The sequence below is a fragment of the Passer domesticus genome, chromosome 15 (genome assembly GCF_036417665.1).
Source record: "Passer domesticus isolate bPasDom1 chromosome 15, bPasDom1.hap1, whole genome shotgun sequence".
Lineage (NCBI taxonomy): Eukaryota > Metazoa > Chordata > Aves > Passeriformes > Passeridae > Passer > Passer domesticus.
Window position 1 is genome coordinate 6,958,062 of NC_087488.1, and position 24,501 is coordinate 6,982,562.

General features: G+C 38.3%; 1 protein-coding gene across 1 annotated transcript in view; it reads right to left on the reverse strand.

Annotated features, from left to right (window-relative positions):
• Positions 1-24,501, reverse strand: part of LOC135281659 (uncharacterized) — a 76,800-nt gene that overhangs the window by 33,795 nt on the left and 18,504 nt on the right. The window contains exons 14-40 of the mRNA XM_064390708.1: positions 23,684-23,828; positions 22,101-22,259; positions 21,390-21,508; positions 20,127-20,408; positions 18,971-19,126; positions 18,356-18,540; positions 17,369-17,551; positions 17,143-17,234; positions 16,799-16,968; positions 16,356-16,515; positions 15,229-15,308; positions 14,514-14,694; positions 13,303-13,458; positions 11,994-12,127; positions 11,740-11,898; positions 10,994-11,174; positions 10,336-10,547; positions 9,619-9,807; positions 8,597-8,736; positions 7,059-7,221; positions 6,861-6,947; positions 6,182-6,316; positions 5,655-5,774; positions 4,903-5,120; positions 3,079-3,272; positions 1,628-1,930; positions 704-933 (exon numbers count right to left, since the gene is read on the reverse strand). Of these exons, the coding sequence (XP_064246778.1) occupies positions 704-933; positions 1,628-1,930; positions 3,079-3,272; positions 4,903-5,120; positions 5,655-5,774; positions 6,182-6,316; positions 6,861-6,947; positions 7,059-7,221; positions 8,597-8,736; positions 9,619-9,807; positions 10,336-10,547; positions 10,994-11,174; positions 11,740-11,898; positions 11,994-12,127; positions 13,303-13,458; positions 14,514-14,694; positions 15,229-15,308; positions 16,356-16,515; positions 16,799-16,968; positions 17,143-17,234; positions 17,369-17,551; positions 18,356-18,540; positions 18,971-19,126; positions 20,127-20,408; positions 21,390-21,508; positions 22,101-22,259; positions 23,684-23,828 (4,533 nt within the window). The remainder of the gene's footprint in view (positions 1-703; positions 934-1,627; positions 1,931-3,078; positions 3,273-4,902; positions 5,121-5,654; positions 5,775-6,181; positions 6,317-6,860; positions 6,948-7,058; positions 7,222-8,596; positions 8,737-9,618; positions 9,808-10,335; positions 10,548-10,993; positions 11,175-11,739; positions 11,899-11,993; positions 12,128-13,302; positions 13,459-14,513; positions 14,695-15,228; positions 15,309-16,355; positions 16,516-16,798; positions 16,969-17,142; positions 17,235-17,368; positions 17,552-18,355; positions 18,541-18,970; positions 19,127-20,126; positions 20,409-21,389; positions 21,509-22,100; positions 22,260-23,683; positions 23,829-24,501) is intronic.

Genomic DNA, 24,501 nt, shown 5'->3' on the forward strand with positions numbered 1-24,501 from the left:
AAAGGAACTGTTTAGAATTCTTTCTCTGCACACCTTTGTGTCTCACCCTACCACAGTGGTTGAAGCCACCTAAATATAAGCATGTGAGTGACTTCAGCCTTTCAGTGGGTGTCTGAGACAGCAAAATATTTGAACTCTTCTTTTATGGAATGATAATCTGCAATGCAAAAGAGCTGTAACATTCACAGATCTATAGCAGAAATGCAGAGAGAGAGAACAGCAGCCAAGCAACACCATACCAGGAATCATGGTCCATAATGCTTCTGTGGGTAGGAATTTCCAAAGGGAAAGCCATGCTAAACACTGTTCTGCTCTTTAGCAGCCATCCAAAGGATGACACCAGGACCAGTAAAATCCAGTACCAGATGCAAGCCTTAGGCCTGCTGGTCCACTTCCCATTTACAGGGGAAAGATGAAATTGGACAAGACATAGGTTCATATGCAGCAAAGCACTTCACTTAAACGAGAACTGAATGTAGCATCTCATTTAGTCTAGATTCAGCTCCAAGAGCTCAGATGACAGGTCCACAGTATGACAAGGAGCCAGACAACACCTTTCTTTCACTCAGGAATTTAGTACATCTCAAAAACAGAGCAGCTTCTGGAATAAATATATAGAGTGCACAGGAAAAGCCTAGAATTATCATATATACACAAATTGTCCTGCCAGAAATTGAACTTTCACAGGCAGAACTCTTCTTACCTCATAATAGCCATCAGCTTCTAAAACAAAAGGGATCCCATGTTTCTTTATCTTTGAGATGTTGTGCTTTAAGCTCACAGATAGCTGGGATGTTGGAGGCTCTGTGGCCAGTCCGTGCCCCTCAAACACAGCAACCATCCTTTCACTGCCACTCTGCAGGGCTATGGCAATGGTGTGATTTCCTGTGCCATGCTCACACGTGGCAGTAAGAATGCCATCCAAAGGCAACCCTATTGACAGGGAAGGAAGTAAAATCAACACAGCATTTCTGGGTTGTCATTACAGACTACAGAGAAGGTGTATTACAGATCAAAAGAAGCCTTCTGTAATTTTTCATAAGAAAATACACACCTTTATATAAAGTATGATCACTTTACTGATATTTATGGAAGGACATTACCTACCAGATGAAAATCATATTGAAAAGGGACTGCTAAATTAAAATGTGGCATGCACTTTGGAAATTAAGAACTTTCCTTTTCTTAATAAAGGATATTTACCAAGTGGTATTGTGTCCAACTCCAGTAGTCAGCTGTCAAAAAAATTCAAAAAAGATTTAGTCTGCCCAAACAAACCCATGCAAAATTACTGATAACTCCAGTTCATGAAAATCCATGGCTTTGCTTAGGAAACAACACTTGGCATAAAAGTATACTCAGAGGAAGTGGTCAGTTTAGATGCTGTGCAAGAACAGAGATGTACAAGAGAGAAATAATTTCCTCTGAAGTATTTCAAAACTCTTTGAACTATTTCTGGGTCCATTTTATGGTATTTTCTCAACAATACTAAAAAGAATGCTGCTAAGACTAGAAGACATTTTGTTCTGGTGTGAGCAAACACAATTCATTTGTTTCTATTGGTTAGCAGTCATTTAGATAAATTCACCTTGTAAAACCACATCTTCAAGTCAGATTTTCTTCCTACCTGCATCTCTTAAAAAGTCGACATTATGTGTGAAAGTCCCACTGACTCTGCCGTGCCCACGATCCATGATATTGAAAAAATCTACAGAAAGAGCCTTCTCATCCACCTGGAAGCTAGCTAGCCCTCTTTTCTTCTCTTTACTCAGTTCCAGGTGTCCTTTCAGTCTTGCCTCCCCTGGGATTGCCTGACTGCCATTCTGAACCATGGCAACAGTGATATTGTGCACAGTGGTATTCCCAAACACATTCCTGTTCCTGACATGCAGTCCATACAGTCTTTTGTTGACCATCACATTGATGTTACCTGTAACAGGCAGAAATTGTTACTGTGGAGAGAGTTTCTTAGGACAGAAATAGACACAGTTTTAGAAGTAATGTGTAAATTAACAATTACTTTAATACCAGGAGGAAGTACAAGAATTTCCATTTATTACACTAGATAATTTTGCCTAATTTAGAGAGCAAAGCAGTTCAGTGTTGAGGGTTTCTCTACTAGTGACTGCCTGTGTCTAAAACAAATTACATAACACTATTTCTGGCAGCTGTTCCTTTTTATTCACCAAGCTGCTTGTGCCGTTAGACCAGGTACTATACTGCAGTCCCTCTGAAGGAAAATTTACAGATGGATTGTGACCATCCATTGACTTGTGTAATTGAAGGCTAAACAATCCCTCCAGAGCTCTGCAGTGACCTACTCCACCCATGGAGCCATTCAAAGGAGTGGGAATCTCAAGTCAGCCCCCACATTTCAGAAGAGGAAAGAGGCCACCCACTATTTCCTTTAATCCATGAAAACATGAAAAATCCAAACTATGTTAGTTCACTGAAAAATACTCTCAACCCAACGACCCATGGTTCATTTTGCATGCTAAATACTCTGCTCTGCATTATACAGAATCACAGAATGGCTCAGGATAGAACAGACCTTAAAGCCCATCTTGTTCCAACCCCTATTCCATGGGCAGGGACACATTCCACTGTCCCAGGCTGTTCAAAGCCCTGTCCAGCCCAACCTTGAACACTTCCAGGGATTGGGCATCCACAGCTTCTCAGGGCAACCTGTTCCATTGTCTCATCACTCTTACAAGAATTTCTTCCTAATATCCAATCTAAACCTGCCTTCTGTCAGTTTGAAGACATTCCCCCTTGACCAAAGTGCTTCTCCAGCTCTCTTGGAGCCCCCTTTGGGCACTGGAAGGAGCTCTAAGGTCTCCCTGGAGCCTTCTCCGGGCTGACAACCCCAACTCTCCCAGCCTGGTTCCAGACCAGAGGGACTCCAGCCCTCTGATCATCTCTGTGGTCTGCTCTGGACTCACTCCAGCAGGTACACATTGCTCTTCTGTTGGGGGCCCAGAGCTGAATACATTGTGCAGCTCAGGAAGGATTACATTAAAATTAAGCAGCATCCTTAGATAGCTGCAGGTTAGAACAAAACACAAAGGAACAGAGTACCATCATGAATGTTGCTTTTGCACTTCAGTAATCCATCCAGAGAAAGGAGATGAGGAATGGCCTTTAATCCAGTAAAAGTGTGTTGGACTCTTCCATTAAGGGACAAAACAAAACCAGCTTTCTGCTCCCTGGCTCCCATGAAATCCATGTGAAGCCTATTTTCATTAAGCTTCAAGTCTGAAGACAACAGAAGTCTAAAAAGACAGACATAAAAATTGCTAGTAAGATATTATTATGGTTGATTCAGGTTTGTCAAGACACCCCTCTTCACTCAAAGCAAGATCAGTGAGAGCAGGGTGTTCAGAAGTGTGCGTGGTCAGGTTTGGAGTCTCCAAGGATGGAGACTCCATAGATTTTCTGGACAATCGTTCCAGTGTTGTGAATCAGGCAATCAGATGCCCTGCAATCAGCACATGTTATTCACCAGATGTTTATAAATTCCTCAGTAAAGATTTACAGATTGGCAGACTAATTTTTTCTTTAAATTTCTTGAATGCTTTTGTTATGGTTCCTAATAAAAGAAAGAGCTTGAGAATCTTTGAGTTGGAAACTAAGCCTTCTCTGTCACAATATGAAATATATTTTTGGTGCTGATTTAAAAGCAGCATTTGAGAATACAGTTTAAAAAATAATTATAAGTGTGACCATCATTTGAGTTTGGTAAACGAAACAACAATATTTCCTTGCATCTTGGCCCTGAATTGAAGAGTGCTGGAGAAATGTGGCACAGCTTTTCAGAGAAACTTGCTGAAGCAACAAAATTTTGTGTTGTAAGTATAAGACTACACGCAATTTTCACATGGCCTTCAACAAACTATCCACTGAACTATCTGACTTTCTAGACTGTAGTATACTACAAAAAATACCTAAAAGTGAAGCAATCACTCCAGTTTTCATAGTGTTATCCCTCCTAGAAATTGGAGCCCTGTTGAAAGATTGATGACAAGTAAAACCCAAGTGAAAATCCACTCCATGGGAAGAACAAAACTACATAGTTCAGGGAAGTAAGGTTTATTGCCTCAGTCAGCAACTGAAGTCTGTACAGACTGCATCCTTTTAGCTGTTCTCCAGAAACATTCAACAGTTTATTTTTGTTTTTATTCTCCTTGTAAAACAAACCCTAAACAAATAATCATTCCAAAAATTTTAAGTGCTCTGTTTTCTTTCCTGTGAACTGCAATAAATTTCTCTCTTATGGCTTACCCTGGTATTTAAACAAATTAATGCACGAAACTGCAAGCATACTGCAGAACCACATTAAATACCCTTCTTGGAATATTTTATCTTATTTTTAGTGTTACTAGTAAATCTAATGTGCTTCATCTAAATTGTAGTAATTTCTGATTTCTTTAACTCTTATTTCCTTATTCTCCTTATCCTATCCAAATGGTAAACACTGGGACCTCTGCAGAAATTCTAAAATTCTTCACTGCATACTTTTGTATTTATGAAATTTGAAAAATCAGCTGAAACTTAGAGGGCCAAATTTCTATTTCCCACCTCTGCCACCTCAGAGCTTTCTCCAATACTTTAAAAACCCTATAATAAACATTGGGAAGTGCCCTTTTCCACTGGCATAACTTGTACTATCTATTCACTCAAAGTTCTCTATACAAAGTCCTTGGAAAGCAGCTAAAAGACATTAACACAACTTATATCAACTTATGAAACATAAGGAGCAGAAGTATTTCAATAGTAGGGATAACACATGAACTGGCATTTACTCAGGGGCCTTGCTGCAGCCATAGGAAAGTAGTTACATTTAAATTTGTATCCCAGAACACTCTTCAGTTCCTCAATTAACCAACATTCTGATTTCTCTACCTTGATGGAAATATTTTGCCCATGAGCTGGAGCTGTACTGATTCTGGATTTGTCAGGACTGTCTGATGGAGAAAAGCCCTCAGTTCAACAATTCTGGCATTCCTCCTCTTTTCATTGTTCACATCGACCTCCAGCATCAGCACTTCCCTTCCATTGGAATGAAGGTGAAGGGAGCCATTGACATGGTTTTCACCATAACTCTTCAGGGCTGCCTGGGCCTGCACACAGAGAAAAAGGAGAGCAGGACATTAAGGATCTCAGTTTATCATACACAATACTGAAACATCAGTCTGAGCAATGAGACTGCAGACAACAAGCTGGACTGGACAAAAGCAGAGAGGGGAGCAAAGGGGGAAAGCAGTTTTTAGTTCTCATCTTTGTTTCTCATCATTTAACTAATATTATTTGGCAATACATTGAATTAATATTGCCTATGCCTATTGAGTCTGTTTTGTCTGTGAAGGTAATGGGTAAGTGATCTCCCTGTCTTTATTCCAACCCTGTCACAACAAAATGTGAGCTACACTGAATTTTAAGTACAATTTAATTAGATTTTAAGAGTTTTCTGAATTTCAGCCAAAACACAAGCCAACTATTCCAACCCCATGTTACTACCTAGCCAGAACAAACTCTAACCATCAAAAGTTAACTGTTTCCCTAACAATTTACACCTGTCCAGTATAGTCACTGAGTGTATGAAATGCAAAAGCTTCAAGTTCAAGCAACAAGACTGTAATGACCAGAGGACTGACCTGTGAAGACATGTTCTTGTTGATGATGGCTTTTACACTCACACCACAGTCTAAGTGTTCCAGTTCAGTCTGCCTGGAGAACAGCTCCCCACTTAAGGCCATTGCTTGTGGAAACTCAAGCTATTTGACAAAGTAAAGTATCAGAACAGAGCAGTGCATTCCCCCAACTGCCTCATGTGATTTAATGTCTGAACTTCTAGCATGAAGGGGGTGATGCATATAAGCAAATGTGGTATCAAATTTTATCAGTTATATCACAAGATACTGAAAAATATATTGAAAGTAGTAAAAAAAAAAAAGCATGAAAAAAGGTCAATGTGTGCCTTACAAGTATTATTGACAGAAATTATAGATACATAACTGAATCTACTGAGATACCTACAGTTATTTGTCAGGGCCAGGACTTGATTGGTTTAGGATATTTAACAAACAATTATAATTCTAATCAAACAATTATAATTCTAAAGACAACACAGTAAAACAATCAGCAAGACATAAAAAATACCAAAAATGAAACCCATCAGTACCTGGAACGAGTGTGTCACATCCATGTGTAAAAGGTGTCTAAAATCTGCCTCACTGGATTTGTCCTGATATCTCCCTAGAAAACTGAGAACATCTTCCTTATTCACCTTTAGGACAGTCTCAAGCTCATGCTTCACCTGTGTGTTAAGAATGGGAGTAAGCAAAGTGCACTGAGTATTAACCCTGTGTATAAAGAAAGATCAGAGAAGCCATCCCTACACATTATGAAAAATGAAACAGTTTCAATCTATTGTGTTTTGGCTCAGAATGAAAAATGAGGAAGAAGAATGACAAAAATGAGGAAGAAAATGAGGAAAATAGAAGAAAAGAAAATGAGGAAAAATAGCTACATTTGGTAAGAAAGATGAATAGATACAGCTAGATAAAGTGAGAACCCTGAATCCATTCCACCCCAGTACGTGTTTTATTAACAACACTCATACATAATAATATTCTAAAAATAATATACGAAGTATTCTTATAATAGATTACTACACAACATATTAGTCTACAAAATTAAGGAGGTACCAAGGACATAATCACCCTCTGAACAATTTGGTTGCAGCAGCTCTGTGGTGAGAAACTAAAGACCTGTAGCAAGTGAGGTCTGAAAAGACAATAAAGTGTACATAAACAGGTAATGAATGTCTCCTAACTGAATCTAATGGGAAATTGACTCACATTTTGATGACTTAGAGTTAAAATGCACATTTCAACATCTTTGGGAAACATCCTGATGTTGTAAGGATGAATTAAGCCAGCACAAATCTAGAAAGAAGTTTGAGAGAAAATGCAAGGAACGTAAGTAATACGCAGTAAACCACTCATTTGCAGGTTGTTTTGGTCTATCAGACTAAAGGAAGTTTTTGGATAACTCACATAGGGGTTTTCAGGTTGGTAACCAAGTATGAGAGTCTGAACTGTTTCCTCCACCCCATTTATCAAAACTTTTGTTTCCATGAAATAGTGCTTTTGCTTTTTGTCAACAGTAAATGTCTCCTGCAGAAGGAAGCTCTGCAGAAAAGGCACTTTAAAAGGATGCCTGGAAAAAAACCAAGAAATAAACATAGTGTAAAAGATCTTAATAGACAACTACAACAAGAAATCATGCAGAGTTCAACCAAAATTATCAGTTACTACCAGGGTGTCAGGTACAGAAGCAAAACACATGGGCCTGGACATTTAAGGAACTACAGAGCATAATGACAACTTCATACAAACTCCACACACTAACCTGAATTTTTGATAGAGTTTCCATCCTGAATTTGGTAAATGACTGGAAGGGCATGGGAGAAGGTGCTACTCTAAAATTCTGACATGTATAACCAGCATATACACCTTCTATACCTGCATGGCCAAGACTTCATTTCAAATAAGGAGTGTCCAAAAGCTCCTGGCAGGTTTGGAAATCTCACCTATCCACGTGTTATGCTTTATGTAGAAACAGTGTCGACATGCCAAGAATCCTGTGCAACAGATGTTCAGCACTACACAGCTCTAGGAGAGGTTTACTACTTCAGTGTAATGGTTTATGGACTTCATTAAATATTTCTGCACATTTACTTATTCAGACCTCTTGGAAGCATGCATGAACCTTTGTAAGCAGACGCTGGAGTGCCTTTACACATGTTAGAATATCTGGTACAGCTCTTCATGAACATATTTCTCTACTGAAAAGACACCTCCAAGTGTTTTAGTTATCTCTGAGCTGTACAGGGCCTCCTAAGGCAGCCTGTGTACTCTTGTTGATGCTGCTGTGCCTTAAGAAAGCTGAGATCTCCCCAGAAGTCATCCAGATGTCTCTAATTGGAGCACACATTTTTACTAAGGCCTTCAGGCTGGGCTTTAGTAATGGATAATGAAGAGAGAAATTTCAAGGACAGCCAATATGTAAGAGCAGTGTACTCATTCTCATCAGAAAATGGAAACATATTCCAAAATCTAAACAAGACCATTTATTACATGTTTTAAGAGGATACCTCTGGCTTTAGAATGACTATACAATGCCTAAGGACTAGGAAAAAGGCACATGGATGGCACAGAGAATCAGATCTGGATATGGAACTTCTCATCACATACAAGTTTGGACACACCATAAATCCTGCTGTTTCAGGAAAGGAGGTTATATGCCTGGCTGAGTTGCCAGCAAACATGCCACAGCACACATGGTCTGTTGCCTTTGACAGCTTTTGTTCACTGTCATTTCAACAAAGAGGCCAAAATCTAACAGATGCAAATAACCAGTCCATGAAGCTGCTGTACTTGAGCAAGTTGAGGGAACCAGATGGGATAAAGAACAGACCCTGTGCATGTGGCATTCTCACTTTGTAAAGCCCAGAACATTTCCTAAGTGCATCAAGATGCACATTAAATTCAAGGCAAAACATTCTTAAAAGATAGAAATATGAATACTCAACCTGAAATGGAGGGTTGCACGTTTTTGATAGAGCATCTTCTCCTTCCTCAGCTCTTTTATCTGACCTTCACACTGCAGTATAACAGGCAGACTTTTATAATCTCTCCATACAATCTTCACAGAAAAGTTTGTCTTCTTAGGCTGCACTCAAATCATGAGACCAGAACAGGAAAGGACAATTGTATCAGATTTACTGCATTCATATTCAGGAACCTCAGTATGGAAAGCATGCTGTTCAAAGGGCTGCAGCAAGGCTGTCACTTCACAGAAAAACCATTTCTGCTGAAGTTTAAGTTTTAATCCTCTGAGAGATTAATGGAGATTTTAAGTGCCACCAGTAGAAAACTCACTCCAGCAGAAGACAAATGCCCCTTAATATATCCCTTTAGTGTCACTCACTTGCAACATAAGCAAGCTCTGGTACATAAAAAACCAAACTGGATTTTCAAAGCATGGAAAAAGCATTTTCAAAGCTATGTTTAGAAAAACACTTTTTAAGACTTCCTGCAAGGTGTGAGTGGACCAAAGCAACTGATCAAAGTACCTCTTGTGAGGAGAAACTGCTGATTACCCTTCCTGTGCCACAGACATCAAGCAAAGCAAAAATTATTTTAAGACTGGAAGGGATGTAAAGATTAAAATAACATATAAACCTAGGCTGTTACCGTGCACACTAGCAGGCAAGAGATTCTTATTCTCCAGCACAGTAGAATCTTCTACACTTCTCATACATCTTCATCAAGTTGTGAGTAACCACATCTCCAGCTCTCTTTTTAGTCATGCTGTCTCTCTTCACCCTGTCCTCCCTGACTGACTGTCTGGGCTCCCTAACAGGTGAGAAGTACTCCAAACTATGCCACACAAGTTTTTGTTTTATTTTTGAACCTAGATTTACACTGCAGCCTGTCAAAACAGACAGAAATAAATGCAGTACTGGAAGGGTTTAAGTTTCAACACTAGCAATAACATCTTTCTGGAAGAGAGCGCTGAGTCAAAAAAATTGCTTTTGTTTTTCTTTCTCACCGTGGGCAGATTCTGATAGCTGGCTGTGAAGTTAAATTCCTGTTTTGTACTCTTTATCTTAAAGCAGAGAAGTTTGGCTCGTTCATTATTCTCCAAATGAATCTCATTCTTCACAAGCTGATTCCACAGAGAGATCATTTCACTATAGCTATGCAGAACATTCCTCCCAAGATGATTAACTGTGGATGCCTGAAAAACAAAGACATTAGGCTGGCTGAGCCAGGACAGACTGCATTCCATTGTGCAGCAGCACAGCACAGAGGTGACAGAATGATCATTTACGAGAACTGTAAGAAATGTGTGCCATTTTTTCCATTATCAAAATATTCCAAATTACCATACAGAGTTCAAAGTTTATTTTATCTCCTCCAAATGAGGGAGAGACAAAAAGCTAAATAGTTGATGAACCTTTTTTTCTCATTCAAGAATGTTTCACACATTTCTCCATGACTGTGCCTGAAGCTGTAGTGACCTAAGGAGGAAAAGCTGATAAAGGAACATCTTAATGATAAACATAAGTCAAATTGCATAGTGACAGAAGTCTATCACATTGCTTAATGAACAGCAACTATGATGAAATCAGTTTTAAACTTCTATTGCATAGCACAGTCTAAAATAAATTAGGAGGAAACTTAGAAACCACGGAGTCAGAGCATAGTGATAGCACAGAGCCCTGTCCCCAAAGCCATACACCCTGCAAAGCACCATGTCACCAACCTGCAGGTATGTGGTAGCTGGTGTGTAAATGTGAACTTTTCCTTCCTTCTCATTGCCTTGATCTTTATAGAATAGTTCCAGTACAAGGTCTTTAATGGAGAGAGCTTTTCCAGCTGTCAGCTGGGATGTCAGTAAATAAGCAGAATGCTGAGGCTGATGCAGTTTGTGAGCTGTGTACAGGTAGAGCCATGGGGTGTCTATATTGAACCCACCTGCAAGGGACATATATTAAAGCTGACAGAAACATGAGGTTTCAAACTACCTGGATTCTAACTCCACACCAAGGCTGATAAGATCCAGGATGAAGCTAAAATGCTACTATCAATCTTTTCTCTCCCAATGGCTAAAATCTCTGGGTTTTATATGATGAAATTAATGTCCTTCACTGGTGTAAATGGAACTGCTGGAAGAGACCAGCCAGCCAGGTTGGAGATTTTGAAAACTCAGCTAGACAAAGCCACAACAGATGTGATCTACTGCTAGAAACAGTCCTGACTGGAGCAGGAAGCTGGGCTGGACAACCTCCAGGGTCTCTCTCTTCCAACAAACATCTTTATCATTCTGTTGTACTCACGCAAAACTGCTCAGAAAAACCTGGCAGCAGCTTCCAATGCCTGCTTTTCTAATCACAGACTGGAAGTGGTTTGTGGTACTTCACCTTCCCACTTCTTCAGGCCATTTCTGGATGCATCCTTCCACTGCAGCCCAGCCACAAATGGTACATGGTCATTATACTGCACCTCAAAATTGGTGCTGCTCTGCAAATACACCTGAGAGGTGTGCAAGTGCTGCAGCTGGGTTCTATAATTCATCTGTTTTTCCAGGACTTGCATGGTAAACTGGAAAAGAAATGAAGCAAATTTAAATAAAAACAAGATCCCATTTTCAGGGCTGTATAAGTTACTCACACACACAGAAGCAGCAAGGTCACAGCTTCTGCCTTTGTGCATTTGCCATTTTCATGCATGCTCACCAATTACAGACTGAGGTTTCATTAATATGCATTTGTTAGAACTACAGGAGATTAATAAAGAACAATGCTGTAATATTCTGAGTTGTTGTAACCTGTGCACTCCTTCCACATTGTAAATATTTATGAAAGCTGCTTTGGTGACACATTCATTTTATATGACTTAACAATGCAAAAACCTAAGAGCAAATTAGACCCCAACTTTTTCAGTATTATCTTCTAATTTATCTTTAGCAAATATCAGAGATTCTGTGTCTCTGAGCTAAGTCCACACCTAGCTCAAAATTATTAGGTCTGGGTACTTGCCTTATATTGTTACTACACACCATACTTACAAAAAAAAAGGTTGTAATAAAAAAAAAATCAAAATTTATTCCTAGTTTGTCTGTTAAATATTTGAAGTGAAGGTCTTACTTTTCATCCACCACTATTACCTCCAGGAAATAGCTGACTACAGATGAACTGGAGCTGTTCTTAAAGGCTTGGCTGATCAGCACTTTCTTCTTGTTGTTTATTTCATCCCAATGTTTCCCATAGTTCACTTCCATCTGGGAGGAAATCCAAGATGCAGTCACTTCATGTTTCAGGTGAACCTAAAGAGGAGAGCATTGCCTTTTGCTGTGATCTCTTGCTGATGTTGAGAGCCCTGAGTACAGGTGACACACAGAGTGCCTGGCTCAGCACCCACCTGGTGGCTGTAGGTGGGAGCCTGCACACAGTGAAACTCATGGCCCAGCTCCAGTCTGTAGAAGCCCCGTGCACCTGTCTCCACTTGAACTTTCTGCTGCGTGCTGCACTCATGGCAAGGGTTTTTTGCATCTTCTGCTCAAGTTAAATCACAAAGTTACTTACTCAAGTAAATCAGAGTTAATATTTCAAAATCTTAGTAGTATGAATCTGGCACTGGCTTCAATACTTCTATTTTCCAGAACATCAAAGTGAGATTTGTTTATTTTTACAGCTATATACTTGTTGATTCATCCTACAAATCCAAAGGAAAGCACAAACATCATTACTTAAACAGAATTTTACCTGGTTGAAGTAAAAAAAAACTACAAACTAATCATGATCAAGCTTTGCAGCTTTCTTGGTATCACATAATATTACAAGACATTTCATCTTAAAAAAAAAAAAAGAACTTCCAGCCCTTCTGGACACTGACAAGAAAATTAAAATAATGAATTTCAAGTTCCACCTAATAACTAGGATTACTTTTTAAAACGAAAAATCCAACTCTTCTCCAAGGAAGTATTTGCTGAACACTTCAGCTGGAATATCTGTCAAACTGGGTTTAAACTAAAGTGTAACTATGCTCCAAGTATCTAACAGCACAATTACACAGCTGTAGCCAGGCATCTTAAGGTACTGTTTAAGTCTTTAGGTATGTTTTGATTGTTGCTTATAAGATACTGTGATCAGCAAGCCATTGTTAGCAAAATTATGAGGTCATGCCTGCACTTGCATAGGTTTAAGAAAACTTTATAACTCATATTGCTATATACTCACTGAAGGTGCAACAGAGGTAGCACAAACCATCCCCCTATAACATTTATCATTATTAGCTACTACAAGGATTCAATGCTTTGATATAACTGCACTGATGTTCACCTGCTTTGTCCCACAAAATTAACACAATTCCTATATTGCAACCAGGGGAGCAAAGCCAGCTGCTTCCTAGAAACCACGCCTCATATTATTGAGTGCATGCATGCAATCATCTGAAAACACAAATTAATTAGGAGCAGTTCTCACTGAAAAAGTGATTTTTAATCTAATGATGGATATGCTTGTGAAAAGCCCATTTAAAAAAAATGGTTCTTATATGCAGACTCAAAGAGTAAAGCTTATCCAACTGAAAAGAGAAACTTGTTCCGAGTTTCAGATCATAGTGTAAAAATTAACTGAAATCTTTCTACTGTGTTCTATACACAGAGGCAAATCTTGTAGGAAAAGTGAATAATACAGAATACTTTTACTTTCCCTGTTTTTCAGTGTACCTAGGAGTCCATATTTTATCTGCAGACCATGAGACCACAATCCCTGACGCTGCTGGAGAAGAGCGACGGCGTGAACTCCAAGAACACCTGGAAGGTGAATATCTCCTTCCAACGAGTATTGTCTCAGCTTATCATCAACCTTTTGCTCCAGAAGTGCTACAGAAAGAAGAGAAATGATTATGCAGCGGTAGAACTTGAAGTTACTTCAGCTATCAAAGGAATACTACAGTGGGGAAAACCAAAAGGGCCATTATGAATTTCCTGTGTAGTGAACAGATAAAAAACACAGAGCTGGATGTTCAGTGTCCTTCTCCATCTCCAGTGTGGCCTGCAGACCACACTTCTCACAACCTGCTTCAAGCTTTGAAATGCATGCAGCCAAAGCTGCTTCTCAAAGGAAATAAATTCAGACAAACAGATCTTTTAATTAACTAAGCCCTAAGGTGTGAACACGTATGTTCACCTCTACATAAAGTCAGAGCAAGCCTGTGGCTTTGCAGCAGCACAACTGGTGCAGCCAAGTTTTCTCAGGTGCTAGGAGTTTGAAATCAGACCAGAACTGGCTTGGATACAGTCACTGGCAATCCATGTGAAAACTAAGTATGAAAACTTCACCAAAAGATCATCTTCCAAAAACAAACTGCCTTCTGCATTCCTTAGTTCTGTTAGTTAGTTCTGTTTGAAAGTGCTGTGTAACCCTATGACATTTCAGTCAAAAATGAGAGCTTTAGACATAAATTACTGTTTTATTTCATTGTGTTATTTTAATGTATTGATGTTATACAAATATTAATGCTCTCTTTCTGATACTTTCTCGTGTATTTTTCTCTTAGCTTATTTATGAGAAAAAAGTCTTCAAGATTTTTAGAACAGCAGGTTTTAAGACATTCAGCTACAAATATGTGTCTCTGCATTGTTTTATACCAACAAAAGTGAAAAACAGCTGTTCTTTTTTGGCATGTTTTTATCAAATAATTCCTTTTCTATTATTTCCTCTACCCTTTCCAACAATAATTCAAAACAGACTTATTTTAAAATTTCTTCTAGTCTGAAATATATATATATTTGTATTAATTTATGCAGGATAGTAATTTTAAAAAACAGTCTTTATGGACTTGGAATTTAAGGAATAAGTGTCCAAACCAGATAACCCTAACAAATAACAGTTCCAGAACCTGCATTTATAAGGCAAATACTTACTGTCCTCTAACCTGAAAGAAATGCAGCTTCCTTCAACAAATTATTCAGAGATACTGAAAAAGCTATCTTCTTGCCAAGCTGTTTAGTGATGTTTCCTGACAAAATGATAGGACTGCTTTGCTTTATCAGTTTTACCTCCAGCTGGGTCATGTATCTCTGCTCTCCACTCAGCTTCTGCAAATCTGCCATTCCCTAGAACAAACAAATCAAAAAGCAAACCCCAAGTCGCTCAACAACATAAGTTAAGTTTTAAGAAAGCAATAGTATAGACTTGGGTGTTTCAGAAATGACAGAAGAGGAGGAAGAATGTTTTTCTATACATCTAACAACAAACCTTCCACACCCCACAAAGCCTAAAACTTGCCATTGATAAATAATGAGGAGGAAGGATGGATTTGTTTTTCCAGTTACACAGAGGTCACAGTGGTGCAAGATGCTACTTCCTTCAGCTTCTGCTGGTTTTAGGACTGAAATCACTACAAATGTTACAATACCAGGCCAGAAATTATTAGGGTGTTACTGAAAATATTGGCAGTCTCACAGAGATCTAGGTTGAAATTAAGCACTGAATCTATCTCGAAAATATGTAATAAGGAGAACTGGTAATTTCTCTGATGGACTGCTCACAAAACTGTTCTTCAATACGTGTATTTTCTCTGCCTTTCTTTTCTGTGCTTTTATGTAAGTATTCATGCTAGAAGGAGACCTCACAAAATGCAAACATACCTTAATGTAATACACATCTTGGTCATCCACTATCAGCTCCAGGTGTCCAACTCGGGAATTTTTGGAAAACTCAATCCTCCCTTAGAGAAAAAGAAAACTCTTTACTTTCAGTGATGCTTCATAAGACTGTACTTGAAATGACAGTATTCTTTTTATAAACAATAGATACAGAGAGATTAAAAACATAAATATCAGCTCAAAGGAAAAAAGTTAGGATCAGAATTTGCAAAGGCATTTTGCAAGGTGTCTTCAGAATAAACTAGTATTTTTGAAAATATATTCTGAGGAGAATAATTGAGAAGAGGCAATGAAGCTGTCTCCAACAAAAACAGCTTAGTTCTGGAATTGATTTATGCACTTCCTTTAGGCCTGTGCTAAAACTTGTAAGTTGTGTTGTGCTGTGGAGACATTTCAGGAGCTCAGAACACTGTGCACACAAAGCTTTGCGCAGTGATGGTAAAGCTTCCTTGCAATCCATTTGGAAATAACCAGGATCAAAAAAAAAAAAATTCTAAATACATCATATTGTAGAATACATCAACACAAAACATCACTTGACCAGCAAGCCAAAGAAGCTAAAATTTTTGTCTATATTATTACCATTCATTTATCAGTTTCTATTTCCTCAGTGGTTTGTAGACTCTGAATTCTATGTTCCACTGTGATTAAAATGTTATTTTTTATTACAATGCATTACAATATCATAGTCAGTACTTCACTGATTCAGCAACAAATAACAATCTCATAACTAACAGAACACAGCAAACTGAAACAGTAAGGCAAGATCAGCATATGTAAAAGATGTCAGAACAATGCACCATATTCTTTAATCCTCAATTCATCAATCCTGATAACAGCTTTCTTCTCTAACGTGATTTTAGGAACCAGGTACTGTTCCTCTGACTGTGCAAAATATAGTCTTAACCAAGATGAAAACCCCATTGGGAATGGCTGCTACCTAAAAGAGTAAACTGACAGTTATCACATAATAATGTAGTTTCAGCATTGGATTAGTGAGTGAAATATGCTGATATTTCTCACTTAATTGTAATTAAGTTCTAACTGATACAATAAAGTTCTCCTAACTGGTATTAGCTGATGATCAGGCTCTTAGCTGAAAAACCTACCATCAATCTCAATTTTTTTCTTAGGTTGTATAAATTGGATTCTGAATTTCTTCTGTGGGACACTAAAACTTAAGTCAACACCAACATCTCTTTTCAAGTCTGACTTTGGAGTCCCAAGGAAGAAGTGAAAGACAGCTTCACTAGGGATCCATGAATTCTCCTGAAAGAAAAAAAGGATAACCACATCATTCATTGGCACACCATTTATAAAACAATCTCTTACACTGAGACAACAGATTGTTTGTGTGTGCTGTTTTGTAGATAAAAAGAATATACACCTCTTATCAGCATCAGTAATTTGTGTTCAACATATCTTCCCATATAGTGGGAATGGAATGAACAATAACATAGAGCTTGGAATGCAGAGGGTTGAATATGCAGTACTGAGATACACCAGAAGAGCAAACTGCAACTAAAGCCAGAGCCCAGCGTGCCAGTGGTACCTGAGCTATGTAGTGATAGGCAGCTTCCAGCACGTACTGCTGCAGGCCTCTGTCTTGCTTAGTTAACGTCACAGCCACTCTCAAAGGTCCAGTGAGGGGGAAAACCAAACCACTGGCTGGGTCAGGATAGGACATTTCAGAACACAGCTGCCAGCCAATAATCTCAAATACTAGTGGAAGACAACAGTTGAACATTCAATTAGAACAGCAAACAAAGAAAACACGAAAATGAACTGTAGACCTTTTAGAGAAAATATGTGAAAAAAGAAACTCTAGTGAATAAAATGATCTGTTATGGATATTTCAGAATGCCTTTCTAAGACAAACAAAATAGCTGAACTCACCTTCCTCCCTAGTGCAAGATCTGGTTTCTGCATGGTCTTGGAAAACATCTATATCTTCTGTCTCATCCACCATTCTGAAGTAGACTTTAGAGCTACAACCAAGAATTTTGAACAATAACTTAAAACCAATGATGCTAAAGTTACAACAATATTTAAGCAAAATTGTCAGTTATAATCAAGAAAGTTAACAGTTACTGTTTTTGAAGATGGCTGTGCTTAATCTTACCTGAAATTAATTATCTCCATAGATTCTTCTGGAGTGTTCAAGAAAACTTTGAGCTCTTTCCCTTTCTTCACCTGGATCCCCCCATCAAGACTAGTAGATGTCCTCATTCCTGTTAACCACTTTAGGCCAGCTTGTCCCAGAGTCCCCACAATTCCCATTTGGACAGAAAGCTGAACAAATGCACTGTTGAAAGATTCATGTACATATCCTTCTATGAAATGCAGTTTCTTTTTAAAGCACTTAATTTAAACCTCTTCAATAAATGCACAGCACTTGATGCTGTAACACAGTACATTCTATGATTAAAATCATGAACTATTTTGTTTCAGGAAATAACTGAAAAGATTGCATGCACACCAACACACACTTTCTAACATGAATTATAGTTAGAAAGTGTAACTTTCTACAGTTACACTGTATCTCCTAAGGAGGGGATTTGAATGCAGCTTTCAGCATGAAATATTAAGAAAGGGAAAGCAATTAGAACTGACTATCCCAGGACAAATTTCTCTCTCTCTGTACAGCACTTAGTAAAGTTTAGTAATGTATTCAGTATGTACAAAAGCTAAAATAACCAGGTAAGGAAACACAGAGTTAAATCCTCCACTGGTTTGTGCATGCATAACCTGTAAAAGCATTATTTGATCCCAAGAAAAATCCACTTGTCACATGTAAAACATTCAAAAAAAATCATCTGCATGCAACAATTCAGGAGTTTCATTTAGAGACAGAGAGGAATAGTCAGCTTAAACCAGTACTGGAAAAACACAGCAAGAGTTCAAAATCAGACAGGAGGACAGGAAAGCACTGCTGCCCTCACACCATGGCAACCACTCAGCAACAGAAGGATGATGACTGCTTTTGTTCTTCAGGAATCAATTAATTAATTGGAATTAATTAATAGGCATTCACACAAAACTTTCAGATCAGGAATTGCTACTTTACATCAGGGACATGTGAAAGGAACACATTTGCAGCATTTACTACCTTGGCTTGATATATCCATTTAGAAAGAAATTGGACTGTTGTTTGAAATCAGCATTCCCTTTGATTTTTATGTTGATTGCTGCTGAGGCATTGACTGCCAGTTGAACAGGAAAGCCTGAAATTGCTGGAAAATGCAGCTCTTCAGTGGCCAAGCTCATCCTTTTATTGAACTGGACCTCTTGCCCCTGTGGCGAACAAAACCCAATCAAAACCCAGAATATTATTTTGCATAATAGAGCTAACATTCAATAAATTTGCCAGATATAACTTTTGACTGCATCTGTCTATTGTAAGTGTTTTTACCTGAGCTGATCTGGGACATAAAGAAGAAAGCAGCCCAAAGCCTGCCTATGGCCATGGCACCAGTCCTACTCCAGTTAAAAAAAGATTTTGCATTTAAGCATGGATGGATTTGAATGAGAGAAGCAAGAACCATTAGACAGCAGAACAAATCTTTGCCTAATGTACTGAATGCTGTTTAAAACAAATACACACTTATATCTTTTAGAGTTCAATTTAGAAAAACAACAAGTAATATTTTGTATCTTTAACATATCTGTCAGAAGGCAGTTTCTCAAGATATTTACTTTCAAATAGAAAAAAGGCTCCTTTTACCTTCAGAAGTTTGACGGCCAACTCAGCTAGATTTAAGGAATAATGTTTCATTTGTTTTCTTAAATCTTCACAATCTAAGAAGCTAAGTTCATTTCCAAATATTTTCACGCTTAGCTCACATTTCAACGCCTCCTTTTTTACTGTTCTCTCACTGAACTGGCATGATAAAAAAAGAAAGTGTGTTATAATTTTCTTTCACACTCACAATAAACAATTCCTCAATGCAGGCTATGCTATTAGTAAAGAAACATTAAACCTTCCTTTTACAAATACTTTGGAGACCACTTAAGACCCCGGATTAGTAAATGTTCTTTTCAGCTCCACAGCACACAAGCTGGCTGCCACTATAAACACTGGTCATGTCCAGTCCTAACATGACAGCCAAAGGAGAAGTATTACTATACACACTCACAAACAGATGAAGCTTTGAAAAGTACAATCTCAAAACAACATTAGGGATGCCTTGATTGCTAAATAAACTGCTAGGAAGTAAAAATTTCACATGTTCTGTCCTTACAATTCTATGATACAACAGCAACACAACATGATCATGAGCTTACTCTCTAAGAAGAAACCCTAAGAAGGTGAGTCCAAGAAGAGAGATGATCTAAGACAAACTAAATTAATCACAGTCCCTGATTTTTCCAGCTAATATATCAACAACTGAAGTAAATTCTCAGAGCTTTCCTGTTGTGTACATAAAACATAGCTCTCTCTAAAAATGAGTAAATTCACAAAGCATCAGTCTAACATCTGACACCAAACTGGGAAGTCAGATTGCAAACAACAGGACTCAGGAACTCAACATCAAGCTGCTGTTTACAGTGTCACAGCAGTCAATCGACAGAAGGACACCAGCATAAAGGGACCAGAGCTCAAAATAATGAGAGGAAGCCCAAAACACAGGCAACATAATCCCGTGGCTCGGTGTCATTGTTTTGAGATAATAAAACAATCTGAAAAAACCCTAAAGATCTGGTTCTTTGCTGCTCTGTATTTTCTACAGCTGTTAAATTCTCCGCAAGTGAGCAGAACGAGTTACAAGTGCTTTATGCAAGGGAGTCACAGTAATCCAGAGCACTTGCCCAATGTGAGATGGGGCCCTGTTTGACTGGGCAATGTCATTCATTTTTTCAAGACATACAGATTCAGTTACCTTTTTGACTAACTCATTCATTTTACTGTATTTTCTCCCAAGACAATTTTTCTTTGTTTTTCTCAGCTTTGGCTTGCCAGACTTGCTCACAAGATGATCAGTGGGGCTATATTGCTTCAAAGTTGGGTTCCTCTGCTTGACTTTCTCTGCTGTTTCCACTGGAGTTTCTGACTTGTGGCTTGTTTCATCAGTGTTTCCAAAAAAATAGTCACTGAAAGTAGAAGATTTCGGCCCAAAACCCTTCTCTATGAGAGTTTCAGCATTCTCCAATCGTACACCAACCTAGTGAAAAGCATGCAGCAGTGAAAAGCCTAACAGTGACATGTACAGGCCACGGCCAGTTCTAAAGCAGAAATTCAAATATTCAACCAGATGTAGCCAACACAAAAAATTTGCCAAGCAAGGTCACAGTAGTCTACAAAGTTTAGCATTCTGCCTTCAATACTGGATATTCTAGTACTAAATCTTCCCAAAACAATTAGATACCTAAAGCTCAGTCCAAAATAAAGATCCTTTTTCCTTCAGTTACTGAGGTCCATTTACACCATGATGGGCCAAAAGGGGATACTGCTATTTTGGCTGGAAAACACTAACACATCCTTTTCATGCTCTGGAATAAGATTCTGTTTGGAAGTTTACTTAAAACAGAATTACTAACACACATAAATTCAGGGTATGAAGCACTGAAAAAAAATGTTGTTTTCTTGCAAGCTTAAACTTGAGATCTGAAGGCTACATTAAATACTTTCTTTCTTTCATGTTCACATTGTTACCTGGCAATCAGGTAAAGATGATGAGGTCACAGGCAGGTCACTGAAATGTGCCAAGCACTGGAAGGTAAATGGCACTAGAACAGTGACTTCAGCTAAGTACAAATGAGTCTATCTCTGTATTAAAGCAACAGTGTACCCAAGTCAATCCATTTTCCACTGTAGATCAAGAAAAGGAATCTTACTGTCCTAAACAGGAGCTAGAGTGTCTCAGGAAGCACTGACTTTAATGTTTCATTTGAATCAACAAGAGTTGAGTATAAGTCACTTTCCTAGTGCATGGCACTAGCAGAGTGACAGTGCTCTTACTTTGACTAAGGCCATTACACAAAGGATTCCCCAGTCTGAGGCAACTGTGCTACAGCAGTGAAAAGCACATTTTGCTAAAGGAACTGCAACAGGAAAACAGAAAATGCTTTGTACTTCAATATATCAAATGTCACTTGAGGAGGGCGATAAAAAATCCCACAATTAAAAAAATCCGTAAACTTGCCTCCAGGAGATTTATAGCCTGTCCCATGAAGTGAACAGTCAAATTTGTCATGACTGATCGTGGTAGAAAAGATGCAGGAGAAAAGACCACTGATGCTTCCATGTTTGCACCGGCACCAGCTGCAATGGAAAATAGATGTCTGTCAGCTGTCCTCATATATTTTGCAAAATTCATAATTCTTTGGAAAACTGTTACTCCACTCAATAAGAAGATGGTGAATGAAACATTGTCAACAGGTGGAACTATTTAACTTTTTAATACAGCAAAGTCATTACTGTAAGTAATTTCCATTGACTGGAATTCTGCATTTACTGGATATTACTGGGTATTATTTCACTGATATCAAAAGGGAAGTGTTTTTAATACATAAGATACATAAATGCACTGGAGGAAATTGAGAGAAAATCAAAATGTAATCTGAAAAAACATCATCTAGGATTTTCACTGAAAAGAAAAGAACAGATAGTAAAACAGGAAGAAACTAGTTTGACTCTTTCCTTGTACCAAAGACTGCACATGGATCAGGAGAAGAAAAAACATCCCAGTCCCCTGCTGCTGCAAAGGAACTTAACTAAGGAAGGAATTAAAAGTTGATGTTCACAAAAATTATCTTAAATGTTCTCTGGAGCAATATGTAAAGGGTCAGAAAAGCCATGTGGGATGTTAATAATCCATATGCTACAAAGTATTAAGTTCTACAACTCCACATACCTGAGTGAAAGGTGACATCAGAGTATGAGGAATATTTCCATGTCTCCCAGTCAAAATCTTTGCTAAGGATTTCATCAGGAATAGAATCTCGAAGGTGCTCCTTCAATGGGTCATCTGTCTCCAAGAGCTGAGAGAGATGACTCCACACAAAGGAGCCCACTAAAATTCAACAAAGAAAAGCATGTGGAAATCAGAAAAATTACAGGAGTCTTAAAAACAGATACAGGAATTTTTATACCACCATTTTTATACCACCATTCATTCTAAGCCATTCCCCTGACCACAAAAGAATCCATTCATTTTCAGCATGATTAAAATCAGTCAGATGCACCTACTGCAACAGCACATTAAATAAAAAAAGGCACATACAACTAAACAATTGTGATTTAGAATTAGTAATTCTGCATGACACCGTCAAGTCCCAGTTTGGCTATGTATGTGCTGTGTCATGGGGGAAAATATTTCCCCTATGTTTTGGAGTCTGGTTCCTAAATAGAGGCTTCTTTGTCTCTTGAAGATAAAAGATATTAGGCTCCAGTGCTAGTTCAATGCACAGGCACTGAATAATGATGTAACTGCATTTTTCACAATACAACTTCTTCTTTTCAAATTTCATTTTCTGAATGTGGAGCTAAAAACTAACATGTGCCCTATGCCTTCAAAAGCACTCAGTATTCAAAAGTATTATATAAATTATTTAGCTGTCACATCAACAAAAGACAAAGAAAATAAATTAAGAATATTCATGAGTACTGCATTAAATTGTTTGAAACGCATAACATTTTGGATGGACTTGTAGAGCTCCTTCATAAATCAGACAAATTAAATTTGTTACATGGAGTCACCAGGAGGAGTCACTGAGGGTACACCTTGACAGGAATTTTGAGGTGGATGCTCTGTCTGAGCTCTGAACAGAGAGGAATAAGTGCCCTCCAAAGCACAAGCCACATCAGCAGGTGAACACAAGGCTGAGCCTGAACTCACAATCACTGCAGGATACACTGGTCTGGACATAACATCCTGGGAAATGGATACCAGCTCCAAGGCAGGGCTGGCCAGGATCCAGACACAGGGCAGACAGAGCCTGCTTTCATCTGCCTGCAAACAATCTTACAGATAGCCTTCTCATGTTTGCTTCTTCATGACAGATGTAAATGCAAGGGATTAGTCTAGAGGCATCATTCACTGAATGTGGTGAAACCATTTTAGAATATCGTAACATTTTTTCTGCCACTTGCTTCTTTCTCAACAAAATGCAATTTGCAGTCATGAATTTGTATTTCTAATGCACTGAGCATCAAAGCTCTTCCATATATCCTTCTCAGGAGCCTTCAGTGAATGAAATGCTGACAGTAGAAGGAACTAATTCTATGAAAAGTCAGTTCTTACTATTGCTAAACTAATGGTATCACAATTTCAATATAAAATGTCACAATCATACAAACAATTACTTAAAAACAATACACAAAGCATTGAGATTAAATAAAAACTGATATAGATTGGTACCATTACACCTGCAAAGTAAATGTCACATTGAAGTAACAATTAGGAACATGTAAGACTTCAGGAGATGCTTGGCTGACCTTGGCTGGATGTCTCTTTCAGCAAAGTTTTTTGTACTTGTTTAAATAACTCTTCATGTGGACATTTCACTGCTATATAATAAGCAGCAATTCTTATTTCCACATCTTCGCTGCTTGCTTGATACAGCTGAACTAATATAGCATTCTAAGAGAAAAATACAAAAAGATAAAGACAATTACGATTCACTCCCCTGGAACACCTCGTGCACTTTCAGGTCCTGGTGGGTTTTTGTTCTCAAAGAGCTATTGCTATATTTATAGCTATTGCCTTATACCTGGCAAAGTCACTTTGTGTAACATGGATACATTTGTATTTACACATTGTCTATACTACCTCATCCACAAATTTCCTGAACAAAGTGTCATTATGACCATGAATCCTACACAGACAAATCTGTACAGGACGCTGCAACACAGAGCCTCTCCTGCCAGCACAACTGTTAAGGATGGTCTTATTCCACCACATGGGAGACCTGTCTGTTGTATCTCTAATGTGCTACAGCCAGTACACAGACGACAATGGCCAGGGCTTTGTTCATAAGCTATTCAGATCAGTACTTTTGGTCTCAATCAAAGAGCAGGCCAGCAACAAATTTATTCTGCTCAATATTTCCCCAGTATCAACCAAGATAACATTTTTTGTGAACTGCCAGGCATTAAGAAACTGGTGAGTGATAGTACAAACATTTTTATTAGCATTTAACAGCCTCAGTCCACCCAATTCAGCAGTTAATTTGCTAGACAGTGATGTGGTATATGACAACAAACAGACTTCATACTTTGAATATGTCCAATGAGCAATGCCAAGCTTCATAACT